Source organism: Perognathus longimembris, chromosome 7, assembly GCF_023159225.1.
Source record: "Perognathus longimembris pacificus isolate PPM17 chromosome 7, ASM2315922v1, whole genome shotgun sequence".
Taxonomy (NCBI): Eukaryota; Metazoa; Chordata; class Mammalia; order Rodentia; family Heteromyidae; genus Perognathus; species Perognathus longimembris.
This window is the reverse complement of record NC_063167.1, coordinates 80,582,959-80,598,221: the sequence shown is the minus strand read 5'-3', so window position 1 is coordinate 80,598,221 and position 15,263 is coordinate 80,582,959. Positions and strand designations below refer to the sequence as shown.

Below are 15,263 nucleotides of genomic sequence, written 5' to 3'. Positions count from 1 at the left end.
ATCAAAGTAAACAATTTGTATCTGTTCTTTAACATTTGAAAATTAGTGGCTTAGTGATACAGTACTTTCCAAACATGATCTAGGCCCTGAGTTCGATCCTTAGTACTTAAAAAGAGAAATGGGGGGGGGGGGGGGAGGAGAGAAAGGAAAAGAAAATGTAAGTAAACAAAAGAGAACAATACATAGAAAGTAACTAAAGCACATCATAGTCATCACTTGAAACATTTTCTTAAAGTCCCTTTCCAGACCATGTAAGAGATTGTCCATAACTGCATATTCATGAGGCTTTCCTGTATGACTGTTTTGGTTCATTGCTCTTGCTCCATAAATCTATACCACAAATATGGTTATAGATCTACAAGTCTAATAAACATGTCAACCATAACCATAGTTATAAGTTACTATGTATCTTGAGTTATGGCACATAAAACATTTTATATTTTGTAGAAATCATTTGAGTAGATCTCACCTTCATTCTGCTTAGACAGATACAATAAGGAGGTAAATTAATAAGCCAAAGGTCACAAACTGGCCTATGTTTTGAAACTAGAATACAAACTGTGTTTTCATTTTTGTGGAATATTTTTCTCTGTTTGTCACATCAGAGTTCAAGCTCTGAATCACTATGCTATATGATAATATAAAGTTTATATAGGAAAAAGTTATAACCTATATAAATTATGTAATCATTGCTTTTGTTGGGTGTAAAGACACTTTTAATTATAATCTTCCACAATACCAGGGTAAATATCCCTAAAATATAAATCATGTGTGATCAATTAATAATTTACTGTGTATTCATAAAATTAGAAATGCTAAACTAAGAGGATGAATACTCTGAAACTTTGCGTTCATTTTATATCTGTGTTCTTTTCAGAAATAGCATTTTTTGTTCCTCATACTTGTTATTGATCATTTAAGCCAAAAGTAAGAAAGTTTCTCATTTGAAGATTGTTAAATTGAGAGGAAAGGAGGGATCTCATTTCTTATGCTCTTTGGCTATCTTCCAAACAATTTACTCTGTATTTTTCTTCTGTGACCGAACTTCCCACCCAGATACTCAAACAATGATACAATAACTGCTGAACCAAACTCCTAGAATCTTCTGAACCATTAGTGAAATCTGTTAGAAGTCAAATATATATATACTATGTATATTATATATGCATGTGTATACATATAAATGTAATTTGGGTATAGTAAAGCATAATTTGTACCTTATAAAGCTCTTTCTTAAACATATGCTCTGATAAACAAATGCATGCCGTTCAGTGGACAACACCAGAACCAAGGTAGAGAGCATCTCCAACCCTGACACCAGTAATCTATTTGTTTCTTCCTATAATTTTACTCTTCCCAACATTTCATCTCAATGGACTGATGTAGGATTCAGCCCTTAGAGTCTGGCTTCTTTGTTACATATATCACTATACTTCTCCCCTTTCCTTTCCATTGACTCTGGATCTCATTTTTTTTACCCTTTAGTCAGATGAAGGTAGTTTACCCCTTGGGGTAATTATGAATAAGGCTGACTGAAAATATTCATGTACAGAATTTTATATGAATATATATTTTTCTTCTTTTCTGACATGTATGTAGGAGTGAGATTGTTGAGTTACATGAGTTTTAAGATGGATATACATTTACCTTTATAAGAGATTGTCCACAGATGTGGCTGTCAGCCCTCATGGTTCTAAATAGTTCTGAAATCAGTCTTGGTATGACTCATGTGGAGTTTTACCAACAAGGGTCTCTTTATGAAAACAGGCAGGTTTTTTTTCAGTTTTTGTCAAAGTGAAGTACAGAGGGGCTTTCATAGGTAAGGCAGTGAGCACATTTTTAAGTTTTCCACTGAAGTTTGTTAGTTTGCTTTGAGAATGAGAGAGAGAGAGAGAGAGAGAGAGAGAGAGAGAGAGAGAGAGAGAGAGAGAGAGAGAGAGAGAGAGATTGCACATACATGCCCACTAGTCCTGGGGCATGAACTTGATCTCAGATCCTGGTCACTGTCCTTGACCTTTTTTTTCCCCTCAAGGCTAGGGCTCTATCTACCATTTGAGTCACAGATCCACTTCCAGCTTCTTGGGTAGTTTAGTGGAAATAAGTCTCACAAATTTTCCTGCAGGGCTGGCTTTGAACTCAATCTTCATATCTCATCCTCCTGAATAGCTAAGATGGCAAGTGAGATAGCGGTGCTTAGCACCACTGAAGACTTTTAGTCAGATTCTGGCTACAAAGGAATTCATCCTGTATGTGGTCCATTATCTAGATCCTCTTATTCTTGTCTGTCAGAGGCATACATATGCTTATTTAGCAAATCTATAGTATTTTGAAAAGCTAAACCAGAAATAAATAAGCGTTAATTGGGTTAAAACACTCATTTAAAATAAGGCATGAGTAAAGCATATGAATGAGTCCCCTTATGTACAGTGGAATTATGTCTGTTCTGTGAAACATAAACAAATATCAAATAAGAGCCACCATGGTCCCTTTCCCAGGACTCATGAGCTTAAACCATAATGAAGAGAGATAACTTTACAAGCAATGCAGAAGAGGGTGGTGCTGGTTATGACAAAGGAACCCATAACGGGAACTTACTAAACTTAGCACTGCTAATGGCATCATGGACAGAGAGATTGCAGGGAGCATTTACCAGGTAGGGAGGAGAGCGAAGAATGTTCTGAATAAGTACTCAGTTCATGCAAAGGCTTGGTTTGGTAGGTGAAGTAAGAGCACAGGGGTGAGAAATTGAGGATGGTGTTAGATAGTGGTATGTAATGAAGTCATAAGGAGCAGGACATGCTGGGGAAGTTTGATAAATCAGAAGTCAGGAAATGGGCTGGTTGTCAGTGGCTCACACATGTAATCCTAGCAGGTTAACAGGTTGATATCTGAGGAGACAAGGTTTGAAGCCAGCCTCAGCAGAAAAGTCTTTGAGACTCTTGTTCAGTTAACCACCAAAAAGCCAAAGAGAGAGGTCTGACATAAATGGTAGAGCTCCAAACTAGAGCAGAAAAATGTAAGGGACAGTGCCCAGACCCTGAGTTTAAGTAGCAGTATTGGCACCAAAAAAATAAAAAAATAAGTAAAAATGTCCAATGAAACTGTGTAGTTTAAGGGAGGTAGGAAAGGAGGCAGATTGGGAGTTCATATTCTTAACATGATTGTTGAGCATACAGCTGGAAATGTAGAATAAAATGAGGTAAGACCAGAGGACGTGGGGCTTTTGGAGGATAAGAACTTCAAGGCTGACCATTACTACCAAGTACCATGAAGACATCAGTACTAGCAGACTTCAATGAAGTTCTGAGTTAATACAGAACAAGCCAGAGTCAGCCAGAGTCTTTCAGCACCTGTGTTACATATTCTCAAGTTCTAGGCAAGACATGATGTGCACTGATCTTAAAGCTCTCGAAGACCAATGGATTCTTACAATCATTCACAACTACTAACTTTTAAACTTAAAAAAATACTCTTTCACTACTGAAAGAATGCCTTTTAAAACCTAGGTCTAGTAACTCACACTAGCAATCCTAGATACTTAGGAGGCTGAGTCCTAAGGATCACAGTTCAAAAGCTGGCCCAAGAAGAAAAGTCTACGAGACTATTTATTATTGTTATAACAATAACAATTATCATCATCATCTTCCTCCTCCTCCTCCTCATCATCATCTGTAGTTTCAATTAGACATGTCAATTTTTTAATACAATGCATCATGGGCCTGGAATGTGGCCTAGTGGTAGAGTGCTTGCCTCTCATACATGAAGTCCTGGGTTCAATTCCTCACCACCACATATATAGAAAAAAAGCCAGAAGTGGCACTGTGGCTCAAGCGGTAGAGTACTAACCTTGAGCAAAAAGAAGCCAGGGACAGTGCTCAGGCCCTGAGTTCAAGCCCCAGGACTGGCAAAAAAATACAATGTATCTTGATCAATGTCACCCTTTCCATCATTCTCCCCCATCTTTCCCACTGTGAGACTCTTTCACCAGAAAGCTGGAAGTGGAGCTATAGCTCAAGTGGTAGAGTGCCAGTCTTGAGCAAAAAAGCCACATAAGAGTGTGAAATCCTGAGTTCAAGCCCCAGTACCAGCACAAACAAAGGAAAGGAGAGGAGAGAGGAGGGGAGGGGAGAGAGAGAGAGAAAGAGAGAGAGAGAGGAGGAAGAAGGAGGAGGGAGGAGGGAGGAGGGAGGAGGGAGGAGGGAGGGGAAGGAAGGGGGGAAGGAAGGAAGGAAGGAGGAGAGGAAGTAGGGGAGAGGGAAGGAAGAATAAAACAGGAAGAAGAAACGGGAAGGAAAGAAAAGAAATTAGGAAAGAAAGACTAACAGAATTAAAGATCAACACAATGCCATACTTTTAGGGATTGTTATTCAGACAGATATATAAGAAAATCCATTCTTGCAAAGTGCATGGCTAGAGATCATGGTCCAGCAGGCCCTGGCTTGGCCCTGCGATCTGTACTCTACATCTCATGTGATTGGCTGTGGAAACAGCAATTGGCCTTCATTGGGTTAGATCAGCAGGGCTTACCTGGCTGTGGTTCTCAATATTGGCTGCACATTAGAATCATCTAGAGAGCCTCTAAAAAGTCCAGTGGTCAGGCCTTGCCTCAGACCAATTAAACTTGAGTCTGTGGAGTTGCACCAATGTTTTCTTGAAGCTCCTAGTGGGTAGCCGTGGATTTGAGGCAGAGCCTCTGAGGATTTGGTTGGGGAAAGATTATGGCTTCTTTAGCTTCATAAGGCTTGTAGCTAAAGCATCAGGAGAAACTCAGCCTATCTTTGCTTTAGTTAGCTTATCAAAGAGACTGGACTGGAAATTTCTTCTTTCTCTAGGGAGAAAAGATTCTCTAGTAGCATTTAGTTCATTAGAGATTTGTGAATGAGAAAAAAAATCCTCTAAAGTAGGATCAACTTTTACAGTCAGACAGAACCATTTCAGAGAAAGAAATAGTCCTAAAGCATCCTTTTTCTCTCATGAAAACAGGCAAGCACATTTTAGCTCTGGTTTACAAATTCATAACTGCTTCAAACATCAAGAAATTCCTTATTAGGAATGTTGCCAGCAATTCCACAGGGTCAGGTCTGAATTTCACTAATAAACTCTACCTGTATGGACCTAACATTATTACTCTCTACTGAATTGCTCTCACTACTTTTGCAGCTTTCAAGAGGGTTGTAGAAACAGTCTGTCTTTACTCATCATTTTTTTTTTTGCTCTTTCTGCTCATTATGGCCTTCAGAAGGAAGGAAGGAAAGAAAGAAGAAAGGAAGGGAGGGAGGGAGGGAGGGAGGGAGGGAGGAAGGAGAGGAGAGGAGAGGAGGGGAGGGGAGGGGAGGGGAGGGGAGGGGAGTGGAGCAGAGGAGAGGAGAGGAGAGGAGAGGAGAGGAGAGGAGAGGAGAGGAGAGGAGAGGAGAGGAGAGGAGAGGAGAGGGGGAAGGAGACTGGGAATGAGACAGGGAAGGAGACAGGGAAGGAGACTGGAAGGAAAGGAGACAGGGAAGGAGACAGGAAGGAAAGGGAAAAGGGAGGGGAGGAAAGAGAGAGGAAAGAAGGGAAGTAAAAATAAGAAGTTATATTTAGGATTATGACATCCATATGTTCTTTCTAGAATTTTATCTAGACTGACTAGGCAACCTGAGACTCATTGATTGATTTCGTTCAAGGACTAGAATATTGCATCCTAAATCCTGTTGCCAGATGTTTTTCCAATTGCATAGTACTGCACATTTTTGGAATTTTTGTTTTCTGTTATCTAAGCATAGTCTGAAGGATTTGTTTGCAATGAAAGATGGGTTTTTATAAATTGCTTCCTATCACTTCAGGTGAGGCTTTATCATGAAATGAGTTTGCACCATCTTGTACAAAACAAAATAGAACTTTACAGTTAGTCTTGATACTAAAATTGTAGAGTTGAGGACATTGTGGTAAAATGAACACGTAGTGGATTTTACTTATACATTTGCAACCAGTTATTTAATTCTTGATGTCTTTTTTCTCTTTCTTTCCTTCTCTGTCTTTCTTTCTTTTTTGGCAGTTGTGTGGTTGAATTTAGGCCTCTAAAACTTGAGCCACACCCTTGTTCTTTTCCTTCTTTACTGTTTTCTTTCAGTGAGTGTCTCAATTTGGTGGGGGTGGGGAGAGGACTGGGGCCAGCTTCAGACTGCAGTCTTCCCAACACAGCAGGGATTATAGTCCTGGGCTACTGCTGCCCAGCTTGTTGGTCATAACAAAGTCTTGCGAACTTTATCTTGGCTGGCTTCAAATTTACATCCTCTGGATCTCTGCCTCCTAAGCTATTCTTTTAAAAAAAATTTAACTCATTTATGTGGGGTTTAAAAAAATAAACTATGAATAAATGGTGTAGTAGGGACCAGAAGCCTTGATACATATAAGTAATTTCATGTAATCTTAATAAAAATCTATTCATTGGATGGGAAAGCTGCCTCTTTGAAAGATTAAACTACTTTGGACATTTTCCATTGGGTTGGAGATTGTATTCAAACTCTTGGTATACAAGCAGCCAGATTGTCGAGTTGCCTGAGCTTCATGCTTCCTCTTCCAGCAGAGTAGAAAACAGGTCACTGAATTAAAGGCTTTAGGTTAGGTTAAAAACCCAAGGTGACAAACTGTGTAACAGGAAAATAAAATGGAAATTATAGGAAGAGCAATTAATGAGTGTCTTTTTATTTCCTTTTTTTTTGAGTTCATTTCATATATATATATATATATATATATATATTTTTTTTTTTTTTTTTTTTTTTGGCCAGTCCTGGGCCTCGGACTCAGGGCCTGAGCACTGTCCCTAGCTTCTTTTTTTTTTTTTTTTACTCAAGGCTAGCACTCTGCCACTTGAGCCGCAGCGCCCCTTCTGGCCGTTTTCTATATATGTGGTGCTGGGGAATTGAACCCAGGACCTCATGTATAGGAGGCAAGCACTTTTGCCACTAGGCCATATCCCCAGCCCCATAAATTTATTTGTTTTGGTCATTCAATGTGTTTACTTGTAGATTTATAGATACATTCTAGTTACAACAAATGAGGGATACCATGTATTTGGGAGGGTAAGAGAAAAGCATATAACAGATGGAAGAAGGCTGAACACATACAACAGACACTATAAATAATGAACTGTATATCTTTTGGGTGGGGACAGGAGGGAAAGATTGAGAGAGATTGATGGAAGGGGAAAAATGGTTCAAGAAGAATTATACTGATTGTAACTGGTTTGTGTCACTGTAACCCCTCTGTATGTCAAGTACAGAAAAACAACTTCAAAAAATAATTTTAAAAAACTTTACCTAAATTGTTATGTGATACCTATCATAAAAAATAACTTTTTAAAGAAAATTATTTTCTATCCATCTTTAAAACACAGTGATAAAACTCCTGACATTAGGCAAGCCTGTTATCTAATTTCCTTGTCAGAAAATAGCAAACCAGAAAAAAACCCCAAACAACAATAACAAGAAAAGTAACCTAAGATGATTGTTGATGACAGTCTTTCATTAGAACCCAACATCTTTTCATAATCAATCATCCTACAAGAATAGAACTAGAGGGCTGGGGATATGGCCTAGTGGCAAGAGTGCTTGCCTCCTATACATGAGGCCCTGGGTTCAATTCCCCAGCACCACATATACAGAAAATGGCCAGAGGGGGCGCTGTGGCTCAAGTGGTAGAGTGCTAGCCTTGAGCAAAAAGAAGCCAGGGACAGTGCTCAGGCCCTGAGTCCAAGCCCCAGGACTGGCCAAAAAAAAAGAATAGAACTAGAATGACACTAAAACTCGGACTTTGGTCTTACAATGTATGAAGATGGCACTTTAAGAAGTCAATGTTTAAATGGAAAACTTGAAATAAACTGGTATTTGGACTAAGTAAAGAAGTCAGTATTTAAATCATATGTGAAACACATTTTGTAGATGTCTCCAAATCAGTGTATGGAGAATGTTCATGAAGAAAATTCCCAGGGCAGCTCCTTTAAAGACTGCCTCGCCAGGCTCTTCAGCTGGATACTGGGAGTGAGCCCCTGCGAACACCTTCAATTAAGGCAATAAACGTATGTGCGCTGGAGCGCACTGGAGTTGGAGTTGGGGTGCAATGCTAAGGCAAATGCAGAATCGTGTCCTTCTGTGCAGGTCGCCATTGCTATCAAAAGGGATCGAGACACAACAGTTTCATTATTATTGTTGCTATTGTTACTGTTATTATAACTTCAAGTATATATTCTTTTATAGTCATCAGAAATGTGATGTTTTGTAACTGAATAGCCCTCTAATAATGGAATTTTAAAATTTGTTCTTGTCTGAACGTTTTTCCCAAAGGGACCTTTTGCATTTTCCTCTTTTGGAAGAAGGAAAGTGGTAAGTGGCAGGTCTCATCAGGTGACAAGACCTCCTAGGGCTTGAACTCAGAGCCTGGATGCCATTCCTGAGCTTTTTTGCTCATGACTAGTACTCTACCACTTAAAAGATAACTCCATTTTTGGCTTTTTAGTAGTTAATTGGAGATAAGAGTTATGTGGACTTTCATCCCTGGGCTGGCTTTGAACTCCAGTCCCCGTTCTCAGCCTCCTGCGAGCTAAGATTATAGACAGTTTTCTTTTAAATAACATTTTGGAGGGACAAGGTCTCATAGTGCACCAAAGTCTGGCCTTGAATTCAGAATCCTCCTGTTCATGCCTTCCCAGAGCTGAGATTACAGGAATGATGGCTACGCACAGTTTAAATAATATTCTTTTTTTTTTTTTTTTTTTTTGGCCAGTCCTGGGCCTTGGACTCAGGGCCCGAGCACCGTCCCTGGCTTCTTCCCGCTCAAGGCTAGCACTCTGCCACTTGAGCCACAGCGCCGCTTCTGGCCGTTTTCTGTATATGTGGGTGCTGGGGAATCGAACCTAGGGCCTCGTGTATCCGAGGCAGGCACTCTTGCCACTAGGCTATATCCCCAGCCCTAAATAATATTCTTGACATCCACAAATAACAATTTCTGTGAAAAGGATAAGTAGTAGAGATTTTCATGTAAAACTCGGACATTAAAAAGAGATCTCTATAGACATTAGGCTTTTTTTCTTTTCTTTTCTTTTCTTTTTTTTTTTTTTTTTACAAATTCAAGAATTCAAAACTACTTTAAGAAACAAAGTGCTTGTGTTTGCATGGGACCCCTGCACTCAAGGACTAAACGGTATTTTCCTGGCTGGTTTGATGTGGCTTTGAATGAGCTTTCTAATCTCTATATGTGCTTCCAATCTGTCCTCTCCACTGAAAGTCTCTGTGTGCATAATAGAACAAAAAACTATCAGAGCTTGTGCTGATAAACTATATGGCCTCATTTAAATTATATGACCTTTCAATTTTATGCATGCAATTTTGATTTACCTGCTATTTTTTATTTGTTTGTGAATGAGTGCTGTTAACGATTCACACTGATTAAAAAGAGATACACCTTGTCAGCTAGTTTGCCTCAAAATGGATGACTTAAAAAACATTAAATGCAGTTTATTATAAATAATAAATGCAGTTCTGATACCTATGTATACGTATAAGATGTGTGTGAAAAAATACATGAAAACGTTGATGGGAAATGAGCAATTATCATAATGTATCCAGAGGTATACATTTATTTACTTCAAGTTATATACTAATATTCTTTTTGATCATGCAAGATGAATAGTTCAATTATAGTTTTCTTTGGTGTATGTATGTGTCTATGTGTGCCTCTGCGTATGTGTGTGCACATGCACCCACATACACACACACACACACACACACACACGTGCCAGTGCCAGTTCTGGGGTTTGAACTCAGCACCTGGACACCATCCCTGAGCTTTTTGCTCAAGGCTAGCACTTGAGCTCTACTGCCAGAATTTTGGTAATGTCCTGGAGATCAGAGTTTCATGGACTTGCCTGCCTGGGCTAGCTTTGAACCACAATCCTAAGATCTCAGCCTCCTGAGTAGCTGATATTTCAGGATTCATCACTGACACCTAGATTTGAATCATTGGTTTAGAGATGTGATATAATATTCTTGTTATACCATTACTTTTTCTTTTATCTAGACTCCATCATAGAAGAGGGAAAATCACTCTTATGATAAAATTTTTTTTACCTTATTATTATCTTTAAATAGTGGTCCAAAGGCCAGTCCTGGGGCTTGGACTCAGGCCCCTGAGCACTGTCCGTGGCTTCTTTTTGCTCAAGGCTAGCACTCTACCTCTTGAACCACAGTGCTACTTCCAGCCTTTTCTTTTTATGTGCTGAGGGCTTCATGCATGCTAGGCAAGCACTCTACCACTAAGCCACATTCCCAGCCCTGTCAATTTATTTTTAAAAGCCTTTGGAAATAGGTAAATCCTCCACATTTTGCAATGCAGGTTAATTTGCTCTTACACATCATCTGAATGACACAAAGTTCTATTTCTCTGTATAGGTTCCTGTATTTAGGGACTATTGCTAAATCACTCTGAATTTTAATTCCCTACGTACACTTCAATGTTTGGTTCTCAAGTGATTATATCTGTGCTAACCATGAGCACTTCAAAATGATGAGCCCCAAGTTGTGTTCGTTCTTATTCCAGTCAAGTTAAAAAAAAGTGATCATAGAAGTCAAACTTCAAGGTGACCGGAAATAAAAAAGAAATCCACTGCCAAAAAAGCACAAGAGTTTGCCTCAGATCCCTCAGATTCCATGTAGTAGGATTTGTAGTGAGTTGACTTAAGAAAAAAGGTAATATGATTTGAAATTTTGGGGAGAGAAAAGGAAGACAATGGCCACTAAAGCATGTGACTTTGAATGAGAAGACTAAATTTCAGTACTTTCTGTATCTCAGTAGACCCTTACAGTTAAATATGAAGTGCACCATTTCTAAGGTATCTGTAACAGAATATCTGAGGTAGTTAATTTATCAGTAGAGTTTCATATGCTTTTGGCAGTGCTGGAAACTAACCTCAAGGCCTTATGCTTGCTAAGTGTGTGCTCTACTAATTGAGCTTCACCTCTAGTTCTTTTTCTTATTAGTTTCCTTTGCAATAGGGTTGGAGTCAAACTGCCTTGGTGGCCTTGAACCAAATCTCCTATGTTTGTCTTACGAACTTGCTGAGACTAGTGCCATGAGCAACCCTGGCTGGGCTCTAGAAATTTACATCTCTTACAGTTTGGGAATACAGTGTGTCTAGGATGAGAAAAAGTACAGACAATAAAGGCCTTCTTATGTGTCATCCCATGATAGAAGTGCACAGAGAGAGAGATGGGTAGGGAGTAAGAGAGAGACAGATAGGAGTGTGTGCACACACACACAGAGAAAAAGACACAGAGAAAGGCAGAGAAGAGTACTGAATTTCCCCTTCTGCATGAACTCACTTACAAAACAGTGTCATTAATCTATTTACAAGGTTCCACACTCATGGCCGGAACATCTCTTTAGGCCCCATTTCCTGACACTGTTGCATTTCTTTCTCTCTTTTTTTTCTTTTTTTAAACTGTTAATATAAAGGTGATGTACAGAGGGGTTTGGTTATGTAAGTCAGGTAAAGCGTACATTTCTTTTTGGAAAATGTTATCCCTTCCCTCACTCTGAGTATTTTCTTTCCCATCCCAACCCACAAGATAACAGGAAGTTTTTTGTTTTATTCTTTGTTGCTGGTTTTGTTTTCTTTTCCTTTGGTCTGGTTTGCTCATTTATCTTGTCTTTGGGAGGGTGGGGGTGGGGCACAGAACTGGTGAGACAAAGGGTGAACAAATGTTATCAGTGGTACTCACTAGACACTATGTAGAAAATGAATTAGACACTGTTGTATTTCTAACACATAGTTTCCAGGATGGGGGTGGGACACATATAAAGCAGACCATAGGGTGCCCTTACATCCCTTTGGTGCCAGTCTTGATGTGAGCCTACTGACCCTATTTATAATTAGTATCTCCTCTACCCTACTGTTCTATGCTCTTCCTCTGTCAGTCTTTGTATCATGGGTTTGTTTCTAGTCATTTGTCTGCTCTGTAAAGATTGTCCAATATTGAATTCTATCTACCAGGCAATTTAATGAATCTAGTGACCCCAACATAATCTGGAGCAATGGCCTTTGTTTCATCATCCATCTTCCATCATTTATATCTCCTCTCTTCTCTCTCTTCTCCTTCTACCCACCAGTTGCTACTGATGGATTAATCTTCCATTTCTAGCTTCATATTTTTCTAGAAAGTATGTTGTTTTAGGTGCTAGCCAGAAGTTTGATACTCAGACTAGTTTTGTACAGAAATCCTCTATATCCCATTGTATTTTCTCAGCTTGCTGGCTTCACATCCCCGGGGGGAATACTAAAAATAAAATTGTAATATATTCTTTGTAAGGTTCTTACAGCTTTTATTCCTTCACACTTATTACATAATGCTGATAGCTCTTTCTTGCCCCAATGTTATGTCTGTGCCTTTGTTATAAAACTCAAGGAAACTTAGAGAAAAGCTACTGACTTTATTCACATTTCATCATACTTAAAAAAATGAGAAATAAAGTGGTTAACTAGTAGCAATTAGGGGACGTTCAGCATGCTCTTCTTACCTTACATTCTTATTAGTACTGTTTTCTGTGATGTAAAGTGGGTGAAGGCTAGAAAATAATGCCTTTTCTTGGAGATAGGTTAATTATGGATTATTTTGCATTAAACTCCTAAATTTCAAGAAGATGAAATTTAACTTCTTCACGCATGTCTAAGTGTATTTTCACCAGTTCAAACATTTGAGTACTGGCACCAGTAGCTCATGCTTGCATTCATAGCTACCTAGAAGTCTGAGATCTGAGGAACAAGATTTGAGGCCCATAAATCCTTAATCTCCAATTAACCAGAAAAACAAAACAAAACACTGGAATTTGGCTCACATAGTAGAGCACCAGTCATGATAGACCCTGAGTTAAAGCCCCAGTACCAGGGTGTGCATATGCATGTGCACGTGCGTGCACACACACACACACACACACACACACACATTAACTTAAAAATAGCTACTTGTAAGCTGAAGAAATTTCATAGAATTGTATCAATCATATGAAATTCTTTTTATGTAATAACATTAGATTATTAAAGAATCAATGCTGGAGCTATCAAAAATATTCCAAATGGGTGACTATCAAGGGCCCATTTGAAATGCTCATGTCCATTTTTGAGGTTGGCAATCAGGTCATTTTTTAATCATCATCCTATACATGGAACAATTGGTTATGTTTGTCAGCTTTTCATTGAAATATTTCAGCCCTCATGTCATGTCCTCTGCATAATATATTATATGTAATATAAAATATGCATATTTCTACTGTATTCATATATAAATTATACATATATGTTATATGTTATAGCTATTTACATATATCATGCATACATACTACACACTTCTAAAGGATTCTTCATATACAATTTGATGCTGTTTAAGGAAAGAAGACCAGCTCTGTGAAGAATCTCCTGGTTGAAGTATAAAAGCAGAGAGTGCAGTCTAGAGTCTGGGTTCATGCATCAGAAATGAAGTATTTAAGTAGGCTTTTGTCTGCTAACAACTGCCATTTCAGTCTGAGCATTTCACCATCTCCTTCTGTGCCATCTGTCTCTTGGGGAGCAATTAATCTCAAACTCCAAAATGTGACATTAAAATTCCATTTACACACAATAGAATATTAATGTGTCTGGCGTTGTCCTTTTTATAATCCATCCAAAACTTCAGTGTTGATTTTGAAGAATATAACATTTTAAGCTATTCAGCTAATTAAAAATATTGAGCAAAATATATAATTAGCTGCCAAAATTATGTAATAATACACAGAACTTAGTTTCACAACACCACCTGTTTTGGCAACTCACACACAAGCTATGATTCTATATTGAGGAAGGGTTACTTGTCAAAGCACTAAATATTTGATGAAACCCAGTTTCCTCAAGACTGACTTTGTGATTGCCTTCTCTTTCTACAGAACCACATCACGGCCTTCGCGGAAGTCACATGATATTGAAGCTGATGGTTTTTCCCTTCATTGGACATCATCTCTTTTTACCACCCATTCCTAACACCCAAAGTTTGTTTGATTATAAAAGAGGTTTATAAAGTTGTCTAATAATTTTTATAATTTTCCAATCAGTGTCAACTGATCTTTATCCCCCCACTAGACTGTGAGCTCCTCGGGGGCAAGACTATGTCTTTCTTTTCTCTGTAATCCCAGCATCGACCACAAAAGCCTGGCACGAAGTAGATGATCAATAAACAGAGATGACTGAATGAACCAATCAGTCCTTAAATAAAATCACTTTAGTTTCTCAGAGAATCTGTGACTCTGTGAAAAGAAGCCTCTCCAAGAGTCATATTTGTATAAGAAAACTCTATTTTGGGGCTGGGTAAGGCTTTTTAATTTTCATGTATCTATTCAGCAGTATATCACATTTAATTTAAAGTGGACTTTGAAAGTCATGGGGGTTTTCATTTTATTATTAAGCATGACATCATTTCTATTCTAACCAGTTCCAGTGTGTGAAATGCCTTTCCTTTTAGGAACTATGTCTTATACTAAAATAATGTTTGCACATTATATTATGCTATATTTCACCTAAAATACCACTCGGACTATCCATTCTAAGACTGGTGCTTCTGCTTTTGAAGGGGAAAAATGCCAATTTTTACTGTAATAAGTAAATGTATCATAATTAAAAAAATTATTTATTTGGAATTTTTCTCCTGAAACTTGTGATTTAATTGTTGACTTGTATGTTTTCAACAGAGACTATACTAATCAGGGTTAAGTAAATAAATCAACTAGTTTTCCATTGCTAGCTATGTCCCTAGAGTGGTGTCACCAGTTCTATTCTGATATCTTTTTGTCTTATGAGGACTTTTATTAATATAAATGGGAAGAACCATGCCCTAACCAACACACAATTGATATAAATGGTAGAAATAGGATTAATATATTTTACTTTGCATTTGTGTTGCACTTTATAGAATGAAATATATTTACATTCCTAATATTTAATCCTCACAATAACTTCATGTAAATGTTAAAAGTATGATTTTTTTATAGATTAGAAAAATGAAGCAAAGAGAAGGTAAAAAACAGTTCCCAATTCCATACAACCACACAGCTAATATAGACAGCAATACAGAGTTAAAATTGAATTCAGACTTTCTTGGCCTAAACTCCTTTTCCTTTCAAGTATTCTAAAGTTGTATGGTTTTGAACACTGAGGCCTTTAAGAAGTCATTAAAGTCTTTGTCTACAGCTACTATATTTTTTAAAAG

The 15,263-nt window shown here is 38.1% G+C and overlaps 1 protein-coding gene across 2 annotated transcripts in view; it reads left to right on the top strand.

Moving 5' to 3' along the window:
* The window catches only part of Plppr5 (phospholipid phosphatase related 5), a 143,263-nt gene extending 128,632 nt beyond the window's left edge, over nt 1-14,631 (top strand). For both annotated transcript variants that reach the window (XM_048349977.1, XM_048349978.1), the window contains exon 6: nt 13,948-14,631. In XM_048349977.1, coding sequence (XP_048205934.1) covers nt 13,948-13,980 — 33 coding nt within the window. In that variant the 3' untranslated portion in view covers nt 13,981-14,631. The remainder of the gene's footprint in view (nt 1-13,947) is intronic.
* The last annotated feature ends 632 nt before the right edge of the window (nt 14,632-15,263 follow it).